The sequence below is a fragment of the Rhinolophus hipposideros genome (assembly GCF_964194185.1).
Source record: "Rhinolophus hipposideros genome assembly, chromosome: 5".
Lineage (NCBI taxonomy): Eukaryota > Metazoa > Chordata > Mammalia > Chiroptera > Rhinolophidae > Rhinolophus > Rhinolophus hipposideros.
In genome coordinates, this window is record NC_138051.1 from 5,562,651 (window position 1) to 5,578,052 (window position 15,402).

General features: G+C 40.6%; 1 protein-coding gene across 4 annotated transcripts in view; it reads right to left on the bottom strand.

Annotated features, from left to right (window-relative positions):
• Window positions 1-8,845: 8,845 nt before the first annotated feature.
• LRRC49 (leucine rich repeat containing 49) overlaps window positions 8,846-15,402 on the bottom strand; it is a 136,163-nt gene continuing 129,606 nt past the window's right edge. For all 4 annotated transcript variants that reach the window (XM_081050343.1, XM_081050342.1, XM_081050344.1 and 1 more), the window contains one exon: window positions 8,846-9,517. In XM_081050343.1, coding sequence (XP_080906469.1) covers window positions 9,314-9,517 — 204 coding nt within the window. In that variant the 3' untranslated portion in view covers window positions 8,846-9,313. The remainder of the gene's footprint in view (window positions 9,518-15,402) is intronic.

Consider the following 15,402-nt stretch of genomic DNA (forward strand, 5'->3'; position numbering starts at 1 on the left):
CAAAAGCCACACACTCAAGTCCACACAGAGACACAACACAAACACACACACTTCATATTAACACATCCAACTGCAAAGATGAAAATCAAATTGTCAGTGAGTATGTGGAACAACTGGAACTTGTAGTCTCGGCTTGTGGGAGTGTAAACTGGTATAAGTTGTCACTATTTAATACAGTTGAACGTGTGCATGTGACCCAGCAATTCCCCCACTCATTGTGTTCCTCCCAAAACTCACATGCAAATAGCTACTGTATATTCAAAGTGGCATTGTCTGTAAAGTTATAAACAAGAAGTCTCCCAACAGGAAAATGTATATATAAACTGCATCACCCGTACAACAGAATATCAAACAGCAGTTAAAAAAAAAGTTACTCACATAAATTATGTTTCTACAAAAACTCATAGACACAGACAATAGTTTAGTGCTTACCAGAGGGTAAGGGGTGTGGGGGAAGGGAGATGAGGGTAAGGGGGATCAAATATATGGTGATGGAAGGAGGAATGACTCTGGGTGGTGAACACACAATGGGATTTATAGATGATGTGTTACAGAATTGTACACCTGAAATTATGTAATTTCACTAACAATTGTCACCCCAATAAATTTAAAAATGTTATGTTTCTGAGTAGAGCTACTCAGCAATAGAACATTGAGTGAAAAAAATGATGCACAAAAATACATATTGCATGATACCATTTATATAAAACTTGAAAATATAAAAACTCAATTCAATAAACGTCCTATGCATGTATGCATAAATAGGAATGATATGAAAACATGAATGAATAATAAGTATCGAATTCGGGATCGTGGTTACCTTTAGGGAGGGAAAGAGGTGCACAAGGGCTCCGTCTCTATTTATGTTTTATTTTTAAAATCTGAAGCAAATGTGGAAAAATATTAATATCTGTTATGCTTGGTGGTGCATACAGGGTATTTATTTGAGATACTATTCTACGTGCATTTTTCCATGTTGAAATATTTCAAGATAAACAAAGAGAAGTCAACTCTCTGACAACTCAAGCTTAGAGAGACTGGTGTAAGGAATTAATAAATAGTTTCATTGTCTCCTGAAGAGAAACTGAAACTGTCCCACTGCCCAAGAAATATAGGAGTCATTTGTTCTTTGGAGCTTTGGGTATACTTTAACTCATTTATTTATCCTTGTCCTCTTTCCATAAAGGATTCAAGGTAGCTTGCAAGAAAAGACACACACATGAGCCAGGAAAATATAAACATAAGTAGAAATCAGGATCAAAGATAACAAATATTTCATCAATACTGGTTAACCACAGTTGCTGTGATCAAGTTTCAAACTTGGCTCTGAAATTCTTGGCAACAGTAAGCATTCCATCTCCAGCTGACCCATAAAAGCAGGTTAAGAAAACTAACCTTTGTTCTTCAGAATTTAAACTTAATATTTTCCTGAGCAGTCTCTCTGCATTCTATTTTTCATTTTGCCTTGCTAACTAGCCAGGTTCTTCTTTCCAATGTCCTTTTGTCCCTTCTTTGCTCCCTTCCTCGCCCTCCCCTCCCCATCTCTCCTCTCCCCTCACATTCCTTCCTTTCTCTTCCCTTTCCCTTCCTTTCCTTTTCATTCTTTCATTTATTTTAGCCAAACAGTAGGTCCTTAGGACTAATGGTGATTATGAATTCAGGTCCTACGTACTATTTATTGGCTGAAACACCCTTGGGTAAGGCTTTTAACTTCTCTATGCCTCAGTTTTCTAATGTTCAAATGGGGATGCTTATCACACATATGTCACAGTGTCAGGAGATTAAATGAGATAATTCGTGTGAAAACTTAGAATAGAGCCAGACACCGCTCAGTAAACCTTAGTTGTTGTGATTATTATTGCTCAGTGGAGAACATGCATCACGGTGTATTTTGTGCCCCAGTCAGGCATAGACCAGGAGCAGGCTGAGGCTTCACTGTCTCACACGCAAGCCCTTTGGTGGCGTGAGGCTCAGGAAGTGGGGGTCTAATACCAGCACGGCCCTCAGACTCAGGAGCACAACTACCTAGCTTCAGACAACAGTACACTTAGCAGCCGTCCCCACACCTAGCAGCACACTCGAGCTGCTGCACCATGTGTGTTTCTCCCCAGACTGGCGATACCGGACATTTCTGTTTGAGATTCCTTTGGGAAAAAGGCCATCAATCCTTCAGCACACACTAGCCTAGATGGTCTCAAACAGTGGGATGTGCATCTCTTCCCCCTTCCTGAAAACACAGGAAAAGCCCAAGTAGAGAGGACAACTGGTCCAGGGATCACCACTAACAACCTAGGACCCTGTTCCCGGGTCCTTTCATCTGGAAATTATCCTCACCTGGGAACTCCAGCAAGCAAATGGGTTGGGTGGAAGCTGGGCTGAAGGGGAGAGGGATTAGTAGACAGGAGCACACAGACACTGGGAGTTTGGAACCAGCAAAGTAGGATTCGAGAAGTAGAAACCAATCAGTGTGAAACAGGGTCAGACAAGAGGGAGCTCGGGTACAAAGGGATGAGAGACCAAGTGACTAGAGCTGGGGCAGAGGAGGTTTGGTTTCAGGAACAACACAGACACCCTTCTACTAAGCCTGCAGTGGAGGGTCTGGGTAGGGCCAACAGTGTCTACAGGCTTGCTGCCAAGCCATTGAGTGCTGACTTAGGGTTCCTTAAATTCCCAGATCCACAGGGGAGGGAGGGCCAAGAATGCATATAAATGTGAGGGTCAAGTCTCTTCAGCATCAGGGATGGGAGGGTGAAAGGAGGAGAGGCAGCATTCAGGAAGTTAGATTATTTATTGAACAGTCGGCCAATCACCTGCAAAGTCTAGAGTGAGCAACAGGTCCGCACACTCCTGAGGAGTTGTAAGTTCTTGCCTTTCCTATTTACTAGCAGCCCACAGGCAAGATATTCTTGTTTCTCCTCTCAACGTTACCCTCTAAGTGGAATTTCATTTCTATACTAAACAAGATACAAACCCCAGGACGGATCACCCATTACCAGCCAGATGAGAGATCGTTTCAATTTAGACACTAAAGGATCATCAAGAAATGCTAATTGCTCTTCTGTCCTGGGGCACCGGTTCTCTGGTTCAACTTGTATCTAGAAGAATAGCTCCATTTATTGGGTGTTCACTGTGTGCCAGGCATTGTAATAAATGCTTCATGCATGATTTCATTTGTATCGTATGAGGTATGTACTAGTATGGGGGAACTGAGGTTCAGATTGGTCACAAGCTATTAAGCTAGTAGCTTAAGTGCCAACATGCAAACCCAGGACAGTGTGACTTAAAAGGCCATGTTCTGAAACATAATGTAAACCTCCAAACCTTGAGACTCCATTTTTGCGGGACGATAACCAACAGCTCTTAAGGACATAGGGCCCTCCTTAGATCTGTAAGAGCAGCTTCCTTCCAAACATTTCTGCATGACTTTGTTGTCCTATTTCATTCTTGTTTTCCCACGTCCTGGCAGTCCTGCTGCCAATTACAACTGCTAGGTGAAATCTGAGCAAATTGGAGAAGTCCTATTTACTGACGTGTGAGGCTGTTTTTCTGAAGTTGTATGATCTCTAGCTATGGTAATGAGCTCCAAACAACTTCCCGATCGGCATGAAATAGGACAAATCCCTGGTACATCCTATTTACCTGTGTCATGCGGGGTCTCTGCTCCCGCTCCCCACATAGGAACGCAGGATATGGTGAGGCCAAAAAGGAACACCCACGGAGCCACAGGTAGGGGAGTCATACCACTATAGTCTCGCTGGCGGCTGGGTTGGAGACACAGGGAGCAGGAGCCACAGGATCCGCAACCTGCCATCCATTTCTCTGCCAACCAACCAACCCCTTGCTAAATGCAGTCCGCACTTGCCAGCCACCATCTTCTTGCTAGCCCCCCATTTTCTGCTAGCGTAGGCACCGCAGTTATATTAGTGGCCAATGGCTCACTGGTTACAGCTGACGGCCAATTAGCCACAGCTGATGGCCATCCAGTCACAGTTGATGGCCGTTTACTACCTGAGCCAGCACCTTTCTATGTGAGGCCGAGAGCCTGGAAACTGCATTCCTGTCTCTGTCCCCATAACCTGTTTGATCTTCCAATGGAATGAGAAAAGTTAGGAGATCAAAGATGGCAGAGTACATACAACTGTGCCTGTGTCCTTCTGTGAATACATCAACATTACACCTAAATTATAGAACCATCTGAAGTCTAGCCAAACAGAAGTCCTAAGACTAAAAATATGAAGATGCCACGTAGACACTGGTAGGAAGGGCAGAGATGTGGAACAAGCCCCAAACCTCACTATGGCTGTTGAGAATCAGGAGAAATATCTCGGCCACATTGGTTCCCCCCGGAAGAGTGAGGGACCCCGGCCCCCAACACCAGGCTCCCCAGCCCAGAGTACTGATGCCAGGAACAGGAGCCCCAACATCTGCCTATGAAAAACAGTGGGGTTTCCAACTGTTCAGGTGGGACGGAAGGCTGTGGGAAACTCAGATGTCCTCTTAAATGGCCCCCACACAGACTCACTTGCTCGCAGGCACTCACCTTGGGCTCCAGAGAAGAGACAGTGATTCAGGAGGCGTCAGAGACATATAGGGGAGCAAACTGAGGTGTGTGGATTCAGGAGGACTGGAGGACAGTCGGCATTTTCCCTGTGTGAGGTCCTTCTCCCAGACAGCCGGCAGGTGGGCGCCATCTTTCCTGTGGTGAGCCCACCCCCACCACAGCCAAATCTGAATCTGATTGGCCTGGTGAATTCTGCTGCACAGCCCTGCTGACTCACTGGGACTCCACCTGTGGGGACAGATTCCCAGAGAGCAGTTTCCAGGCTTTCGACCTCACGTGGAAAGGTGCCGGCTCGGGTAGTGGATGGCCATCGGCTGTAACCAGTTAGCCATTGGCCCCTCATATAACTGCTGTGGCTACACTGGCAAGGGAATTGGTTGGTTGGCAGAGAAGCGGACAGTGGATTGCGGCTAGCAAGTGGGGTCAGCAAGCACAAATGGTGGATTGCAGATCGTGGGGATCCTACTTCCTGTGTCTCGCCCAGCCACCAGCAAGACTGGGGTGCAGGAAGGCCCCTCGTTGGGGTACCAGCAGATGTTTGCTTTTGTGTCTCAACCAGCCGCCCTTGAGAATATAATGTTACGAACCCCCTATCCATGGCTCCATTGGTGTTCCTTTTTGGTCTCACCATGTCCTGTGTTCTTGTGCAGGGAGCGGGACCAGAGACCCTGTATGACACTACCCAACCTAACTCCCCCAACTCCTGAGGCACTCTCTCTGAGGGCAGCCAGCCCCACCTGCATTGCACTCTTTCTTGGAAAACTATTGGGGCCTGGCAGGCACCTGGTGGGTGGCAACTGGCCTTGGTGTGCTCTAAGACTTTTGCTGAGTTGCTCCAGGCTCAGCACTGGCACCAAACCAGAGTTTACATTAAACTGGTGACCAAAACTCTTCCCACTTAAGTGACTCCCGCCACACCCAACTCCATACCTCATGAGGCTTTATGTGGCTGAACTTTAAGGGAGCTCGCAAGTGGCAGCAGGCCATGGGGTGTCCTGGCTTTTTGTGGAGATACTCCAGACCCAGTACTGGTGGAGACATCCTCGGTATGTAGCGTGTCCTCTCTCACACGCCTCCAGGTTTAGCACAGGTGGTGAACAACCACGGATGCTTTGTGGCTCCTGCCAGAGTGCCCCCGAACAGTCACAGGCAGTGAGTGACCTGGGCTTGCACCAGAGCCCCTCCCAAGAGGCCCCAGAACCAACATACTTAGAAGTTGGCTTCAGACTACAGCAGAACACCCTCCAATTACCCCACAAGCAGCACACACAAAGGGTGGTCTCAACAGGCACCAGAGCCCACAGAGGTGAATCCCACTCAGTGGGGTAACCTCTGCATGGTATCCCATAAACTGTGGATGTGGCCAAATCCCACAGCCAGTCAGCCTAATGGTCAATCCCATCCTCTGATGTGTCAATAGTAATCAATACTCAACTATAAGAGGAGAGCACACACAACCCACAAAAGGGACACTCCTGGAGCACCCAGAGCTGGTGACCAGGGAGATTGTGGCACTGAGACCCACAGAACACCTACTAAAAAAGGCCATCTGGGCAAGACATAGCAGCCCTACCTAATGCATAGAAACAAACACAGAGAGACAGCTAAAATGAGGGAACAAACAAATGTATTCCAAATGAAAGAACAGGAGGAAAATCCATAAAAAGAACTAAATGAAATGGAGGCAAGAAACCTACCATAGACTGAGTTCAAAACAATGGTTATAAGGATGCTCAAAGAACTCAGTGAGAACTTCAACAAAGAGACAGCAAGAGTAAAAAGGGGCATAGAAACCGTAAAAAGGAACCAGTCAGAAATGAAAAATACAGTAACTGAAATGAAGAATGCACTAGAAGGAATCACCAGCAGACCAGATGAAACACAGGATCAAATCAGTGATTTGGAAAACAAGGTATGAGAAAACACCCAATTGGAACAGCAGAAAGAAAAAAGAATCCAAAAAAATGATAGTTTAAGAGCTCTCTTAAGGGATAGTTTAAGGGACAACATCAAGTGTAACACTTGCATTATAGGGGTACCAAAAGGAGAGAAAGCAAGGGATTGAGAACCTATTTGAAGAAATAATGACTGAAAACTTTCCCAACTTGGCGAAGGAAATAGAAATACAAGTTCAGAAAGCACAGAGAGTCATAAACAGAATGAACTCAAATATCCCCACACCAAGACACACTATAATTAAAATAGCAAAGATTAAAGACAAGGAGAGAATCCTAAAAGCAGCAAGAGAAAGGCAACTAGTAACTTATAAGGGAGCTCCCATAAGACTGTCAGTTGATTTCTCAACAGAAACTTTGCAGGCGAGAAGGGATTGGCACAAAGTATTCAACATGATAAAAAGCAAGGACCTACAACCAAGACTACTCTACTCAGCAAGGCTATCATTTAAAATTGAAGGTCAGGTAAAACGCTTCCCAGACAAGAAAAAGCTAAAGGAGTTCATCACCACCAAACCAGCATTACAAGGAATGTTAAAGGGACTTCTTTAAGACGGAAAATAAAAAAGATCAAAATTATGAATAATAAAATGACAATAGCTACATATCTATCAACAATTACTTTCAATGTAAATGAACTAAATGCTCCAAACAAAAGCTAGGGTGGTTAAATGGATAATAAAGCAAAACCCTTGCATATACTGCCTACAAAAGACTCACTGCAGATTGAAAGACAAAGACAGAAATTAGAAATTAGGAATTAGGAAAAAGATATTTCATAAAAATGGACAACAAAAAAAGCTGAGATGGTGATACTTATACCAGACAATATAGAGTTTAAAACAAAGGCTATAAGAACAGACAAAGAAAAAAAAAAAAAGAACAGACAAAGAAGGACCCAGTAATCCCACTTCTGGGTATTTACCTGAAGAAACCCAAAACGCTACTTTAAGGGGACGTGTGCACCCATATGTTCATTGTAGCATGGTTTACAATGGCCAAGATGTGGAGGCAGCCTGGGTGTTCATCAGTTGATGAGTGGATAAATAGTCGGTGGTACATATATACAATGGAATATCGCTTGGCCATGGGAGGGAATGGGGTCTCACCACCTGCAGCAGCGTAGATGGACCTGGAAGGTATTGTGCTGAGTGGAGTATATCAGACAGAGAAAGACACATGCAATGTGATTTCGCTTATATGTGGAATCTAAAGAACAAAATTAACAAACAAAACAGAAACAAACTTATAGACACAGAAAACATTTTGATAGTTGCCAGATGGGAGGCTTATTGGGGGGGGGGGATGTGTGAAAAGGCGAAGGGATTAAGATGTACAAATTGGTTACTACAAAGTAGTCATGGGGATGTAGGATTTAGCACAGGAATATAGTCGATAATATTGTAATAACTATGTATGGTGTCAGGTGGGTACTAGATTTGTTGTTGTGATAGACGGGATGGGTTGGGGACAGTATGAAAAAGGTGAAGGAATAAATACAAATTGATAGTTACAAAGTAGTCATGGGGATGTAAAGCATAGGGAATATAGTCAACAATATGGTAATAACTATGTATAGTGCCAGGTGGGTACTAGACTAGTCAGGGGGAATCATATTTTAAATTGCATAAATGTCTAACCACCATGCTGTACACCTGAAATTAATATAATATTGAATCTCAACTGTAATTGACAAATTTTAAAAGAGGGGCAAGATGAAGGGGAATAAGAGGTCCAATTTCCAGTATAAAGCAGATAAGTCATGGGGATGTAATGTACAGCATGGGGAATATAGTCAGTAACATTGTGATAGCATGGTACCGTGTCAGATGGTTGCTGGATTTATTATGGTGATCACTTCTTTAGGTATACAAATGTGGCATAACTATTGTGTATACCTGAAACTACTACAGTATTGTATGTTAGCTATATTTTTAATAAAAATCCTTTAGAAAAATTAGAAGTTTTCACCTATGAATCCCTAATGCTTCGGAGACACAGTTACATTCACCTCCGAAAAAAAGAGTCCCAGAATAGCTAACTATAGAATGAAACCCCTTACAGGGGAGATGACTTACTGATTTATAACTGCATTTTCCATTCACTAAGGATCTTCCCGCCCCAGTTCTGACTCGTTTTCATATTTTCTACCCACAGTGACCTTCTGGATCTCCTGTGGCGCCCTGAGGGGTGTCCCAGAAGATTAGAACCTCTTCCTATAGAAGTGAAGAGAAGGGCTCCCAGTCACCGTCTTCTAAAGAAACTAAAGAGGAACATACAATAAAATGATAATTCTGACGAAAATAAGGAGGCAAATACACCTTTTTTTACTAATTGATTAATAAGTTTAATTATAAACATAAAAAAGAACATATTTTTGGCTTTGAGATCATGACATAAAATAAAGAGGCAAATAACTGGAAATGATCAGCTGAAAGAAGGTAAAAGCAGCTCATGCTAAACCATGAGCAAACACTGCGTGCTGTAGGCTACAGCAGGGGCCATCATTCTAAGCAAGACCCCAAGAAGCAGTGCGAGTTGAAGGCCCAAGCTATCTCTAAAAACTGCTTAGTTCCCAAAAGTTGTTTGGTCATTATCTATAGGAAATTAACTCTCCCTCTCTCTGGCTTTCCTCTTTTCCTTCCTAACCTGTAACTAGTACGAGAACAGTAGGCAATCATGGTTTGATGCTAAGTCTTTGTAGTTTGTAGGAGAGGGTTATTGTTTGAACATGTTTAACCTACACATTTTCAACCTTCAAGAACATAAAACTGCTAAAATCAACTACAAGCCATTTCTATTTTTGGTCAGTTATCTGCTGGAGGCAAAGCTTCATGTAGGAGTTTTTGCTGCGGATCTCTATGACTGCGTCCCTGACAAGCTCGATGAACATCTGTGGCCAGAGCTTCTGCAAAGCCTCATTTTTCTTGTTGATTTCTGTGGCTTCCTTCACAAGGTCCTCTATATACATCTGGCAGAATTTCTTTTTTTCCTTTATTTCCTGTTAACAAAAGAAAAATTTACATTTAATCATAATTAATCCAAAATTCAAAGCAACGATGCTGAACCAGAGAAACTTGAGATAATCTGTTCGGACCCCCACCGGTCAGAGCAGCAGCTCTTCCCGAGACAGTCTGCACACAGCTCTGCCTGAGTAACAACAGCCAATCAGGGGCCCCTACTTCCCCGGCCTCTCCTGCCTCTGCTGACAACGCTGAGACAATGTGCTTCTTTATTGGACTCACTGGATCATAACGACTGTTTCTCCCTTGGTAGACATTCTCCTTTTTCAGTTCAGGTACTTGAGCTCACACAAGTCAGCTGAATGCACAGATTCATGGCTTCTGGTGGTAAATGTACCAGAGTACTGATACTGACAGTCTAATTGGCATGAGGTCAGTTAATAGCCATATACATACCTTAAATGGCCATACTCTGAATTCACTCTGTATTTAAGGAAAGCAAGTAGTGATACATTACACTGACTTACGTGGCCTAGGCCATTTAGACAAAGTAGGGGAAAGTGTTCAAAGAGGAAGAGGAAATACGAGTATATACAAGCCTGGGACCCAGAAGTTGGCCTTCCAAAGAAAGTGTCCCCACTCAACTTCTGGGTCTGGCGGTCTGCTCTTGAAAAACCTGGGTTCAAAAACCCAGCACTGGAAGTTTTGGATCAAAGAATATTCGAGCACTGGCCCCCAGTTTCATCCCAGAAACTGAAACAAAGCCATTTTGTTTAATGTAAGCATTCAACATTATTTCTGGCTATTGATACTTTTGGGGAGTATAAAGGCATGATGATAGAAAATGTCATAATATATATGGAAAGACCAGTGGACTAGAGCAGATAATCAGAATTATAAGGAAATCAAGTCACACCAATGAAGAAGAAAAGAAATAATAAATGTCAATGAGACCATAGGTTTAACTACTTGGAAAGGATCCATTGAAACCTCCAACTCGAATCAGAACACCAAAATAATTTCAAGATGAATTAAAGGGTTAAATTTAAAATATCAACGCATATTGACATTAAAATTACAGTTAGTAAGATTTATAATGACAAGGAAATACATTATAATGTGAAGTGCAAAAAGAAAAAGAAAAAATGAAATTTTGATAGGGATTGGGCTATCCAAGTGTACGTATTTGTCAAAACTTACATCTAAGATTTGTATCGCATTGTACATAAATTTTACCTCAAAAGAAGACACTATGGCAAACGCTGTACACTAATTCATGATATGCATGCTGAATTATTTAAGGAGAAGCATGCTAACATCTGCAATTACTTTAAATGAATTAATAAGGTGGATTTCTGACGTCTAGAGGATGGGTACATGCATATCTAGGCGACAAAGCAAGTTAATAGCATAGTCTAGGTTTGGGTATACGAGTGTTCATTGTAAAACTCGTTCAACTTTGCTGTATGTTTGAAATTTTCATTAAAAAGTTAGAAAAATTATCCACAAAACTAGTGGAAGAAAATATACTGAAGTGTTATTAAGATAGTCTGTGTTGTGAGAACATGAGTGCTTTTCCCTCTTTCATTCTATTCCTTTTCCAGATTTTCACAATTTTAAAACAACCAAATATGTTTCAGATTCTTGATTAATTAATGTAAGTCAATGATGAGTCTTAATTGTCACTATTCCCTAACAGAGGCATATTTTGGAAATTTTCTTATGACATATAAGATTTTTCTAAAGAATTACTCACCATTCAGGGGTCACCATGCTGATGTGATTTAGCTCATGTGCTAAAAACAACAGGTCATGGGTTGACCTGTCATAAAAATATGTATAGATTGTGATGGGCGATAAATCACAGATGGTTCCGGCTGGCTACTCCTCCGATGAACCATCTCTAGCTCTGAAATATAGCCTGGGACTTAGTCACCTGCACTAAGCTTCTGATGAGAACAGTTAGCTGCTCCCTTTTAACGCTCGGTAATCTGAATTACACAGGGACGACCAGGAGGAAAGACAAGTGTGAATCACCAGAGATCAGTACTAAAGTGAGCTTCGTTTTACAATGATTGGTGTATTTATACAGAGCACACTTAATGAATGCCTCTCTTGCAGACTTCTAAGTTTCTTAAAACATGATTTTGAATGTAAAGAAATATAAACTTCTAGCAGTAAGACTGGAAAACATTTTATAGCAATTTAGGGATAATAAAAATTTAAAGAATACTTAAATGATGTGTCTCGTTAAATAATTTATACATAATACAAATGAACATAAACTTTTCATAATTGGCAGAGTGCAATTTTTGCTCCTTTATAATTTGCTGCTATAGTTTCTTCCATTACTTCTTCATAAACATGTTAATACAGAAATGTATCTACTATAGTAATTGTGAATTTAGTAACTGTATTTGAAAGCATTTTTGCTTCATCATTTCTTCCTTCCGCTAAGCCAATGACTCTGCACCTATTAGTCTGAAACTCATCAGGTATCTGCCAGCATGACTCATCCACCTGTCCAGGATGATACTCGTAAGGACCACATTAGAGATGCCTCTCTTGCCCGGACAAAGCAAAGAGCTGATGCTCTTTGAACAATGCTTGTTCCCTTCTCAGATGCTTTCATATCCTTATTTTTTTTCTATCCCACAATATCCCTGTGTAGTCCATAAAGCAAGTTGTTTTTACAAGTTCAATCCTGATGAGATGAACTCTATACAATATTGTTTATATTATTTCATTGAACTAAAAGTTTGTTGTCATGAAGATGGTTTTGGGGGAAAAAAGGAGGTCAACGGTAGGATTTGTTATAAAGCAATTTTAACTATAATGACAATTGTACTTGGATTTAATCCACATCTCCATTTTATAAATGGGAAACTAAGGTCAACAGAAGTTGAGAGACTTGTGTAGGATTAGACATCATCAGCCAATATTTGCCTAGAGACAACCCTAATCTAGTCCTTGAAGAACTTGCAGTCTAGTTGCAGAGATGACCTAAGCATATGGAAAGTTATTGTAACTTTAAAAACTAAACAGTAAATAAGTGCTGCATGAGATATTTAGACAGCAAATACAATCAGTGTTCATATATAACCCCTTTTGCACTGGGTGGCCAGAAAGACTTCAGAAAGGAGTGTGATATACTGGGGAAGAGTCCCAGGTCAGGAAGCGGAAGACCTGAGTCCTGGAGGCAGCTCAGTTAATAACATGTCACGCAATCATGAGTAGTCACCTGTTTCCAGTTTTCCTCATCTGTCTAAGAACAGGATTGGATTCTAAAGTCCCTTTGAGCTTACTGATTCCAAATCCATCATTAATCATTTTTAGAATGAGTCAGGAGAATGGATGGCCAATTACCAAGCGACACAGTATACATGTCATATGTGTAATTGGACGTGCCATACGTATAATGAAAAGGGTCTGTCTTCCTTGATTTGTGAGGAACTCCAATTCATTCTCAACTACTCAGGATGTACAGAGAGAGACTGAGCACTTTGTGCTTCAGGGATTTAAATATTTTTCAAGGAGTGGGGAGGGAGTGTGGTATAAGTGAAGGAATGATGGGTTGTGAGTCAATAGAGTAATTAAGGGACTTGGGCAAGGTCTATCAGGTAATAAGGGTAGAATCGAGCTCAAACCCAGGTCTCCTAGTGGCCTAGTGTTCTTTCCAAAATATGTGACCTCAGATTTCTTCTTTTCCCTTTAGTATTTCTCAAAATAGGAGTCAACATTCTCTGTCTTTATTTCTTGCTTATTTACTGCTCAAACTCCTTTAATCGGGACTTTGCTTATGACTCCACTGAAATTATTTCTGTTATATATATATATATTTTTTTTTTTTTTAAAAAAAAAAACAGCAACAACCAATGACCTTGATTGCCAAATTTCTTAAATTTTTTTTCTTTCTAGTTTGTGCCCTTAGTGTGTGAGAAAATCATAGCCTACCCAACCAAGGTCATAAGGATTGTTTTTAAACAAGAACTTTAAAGTTTTGCTTTTCATACGTGTTTATTTGATCTATAGTTAATTTTTGCTGTCTGGTGTAAAGTAGGGTTTCCTCAGTACCACTTATTACGCGGTCTTCCTACACTAGTTTGCAAGGCCTGCTCTCTGTATAAAGTTTCCCATACAGGTGCAGTAGTTCTGGTTCTCTAGTCTGTCCGTGGGTCTATTAGTCTATTCCCACACTGCCTTCATTCTTACGCCATAAATAATACTTCATATCTAGTAAGGCAAGTTCTCCCACTTTTACTCTTGTGTATTTTAGGTGTATTAGATAATTTATTTTAAAACTTTGCTCTATCAGATAACTTTTATGATCAATTGGTTTAGTTCCACAAATAACCCTGTCCACATTTCGACTAGAACTGCCTTATATCTATGGATGGATTTAGAAAGAAGTGACATTTTTATCATGTAAAAAGTTTCTGTCCGTGAACATAAACTCTCTATTTAGCTTTTCTTCAATGTCTTTCAATAAAATTTTATTGAAACCTCCATGAAGGGCTTATACATATGTTATTATTCATTCCCACAATGTTTGTTACAGTGGTAAATTGTATATTATTCAAAATTTGCTTTTGAATAAGTAATACAACCTATATTGAATTGCTGATCCGTTTTCTAAGAGCTCTTCATAATTTAGGGAGATTATTGCAAACTAGTTTTTCAGTTTGTCCCTTGTCTTTGCTTATTTTATTCCCCTGAAGGTCTTTCTCATCCCAATGCTACACATTAATTTTCCATTTCTTGGACAATATTTTTGTGCTTTCATTACAAACTTTAAAAATCTCTGATCCATTTGAAATTTATATCCATTAAGATATAATGTCTGAATCCCACTTTTTTTCTCAGTTCCCTAATTATTCCCAAATAGTGATTGGATCGTACACTTGACTTGTTTGAGATTATTCTTTAGCATATAATAAATTCTCTTCTGTATTTAGATGTATACTTGACTTTTCATTCTATTCCATTAGATTATCTCTTCATAACCATCCTGTTTTGATAAGACTTTATAAGATGCCTTAATATCTAGTCGTGCTAGACTTCTCCTTATTGTTTTTCTTTCCTGGAGTTTTTGTGGCTATTTATTTATTTTTCCCACAGATACTATAGGATCAATTTGTTTACAAAATACCTTGATGAAAAATTTTTGTATTTTTATTGGCATCATATTACATTTTTAAATTAACTTAAGGAAGGCTGATATAGTTTGCTTTAGATTCTTCTTCTCCAAAACATGGTAGGTTTTCTATTTGCACAAATCCTTTGTGTGCTTCATTAATATTTTAGTTTACTTCCTCTAGCTCTTGCATATTTATCAGTTAGTTATTACTAGGTATTTTATTTTTTTGTGTTGCTACTGTGAGTTGGGTCTTGTTTTCCCATTACATTTATTTTTTGGTTGTTATTTATATATATGGCAGTTGCTGATTTCTGCTCCATTATGGAATAATGTTCTTACAGCTTTTATAGTTCCCCAATTAATTCTCTTGGGATTCTCAGGTAATCAATAATATTGATTGCAGAGAGTAAGTTCACTTCCTTCTTTTCAAGTTTCCGGTTATTTCTATCTCTTGTCTCATCGCTTTGTTTGTTTTGATAAATAATGAAGATACTGAACACCCTCGTCTCGGTACTGACTGCAGCGATACATTAGTGTCCTATGGCTTGTGCACACATCACCTCAAACCTCGTGGCTTAAAACAACACACATGTACATGTCACAGTTTCCATGCATCAGTCCAGGCATGGCTGAGCTGAACACTCCACTCAGGACTTCACGATGCTTCAGTCAAGGTGCTGGCCAGGCTGTGTCATTTTCTGAAGCTTGGGGTCTTCTTCTAAGCTTAAGTGGTTGTTGGCAGAATTCACTTCCTTGCAGTTGCAGGACTTGAAGTCCCATTTTCTT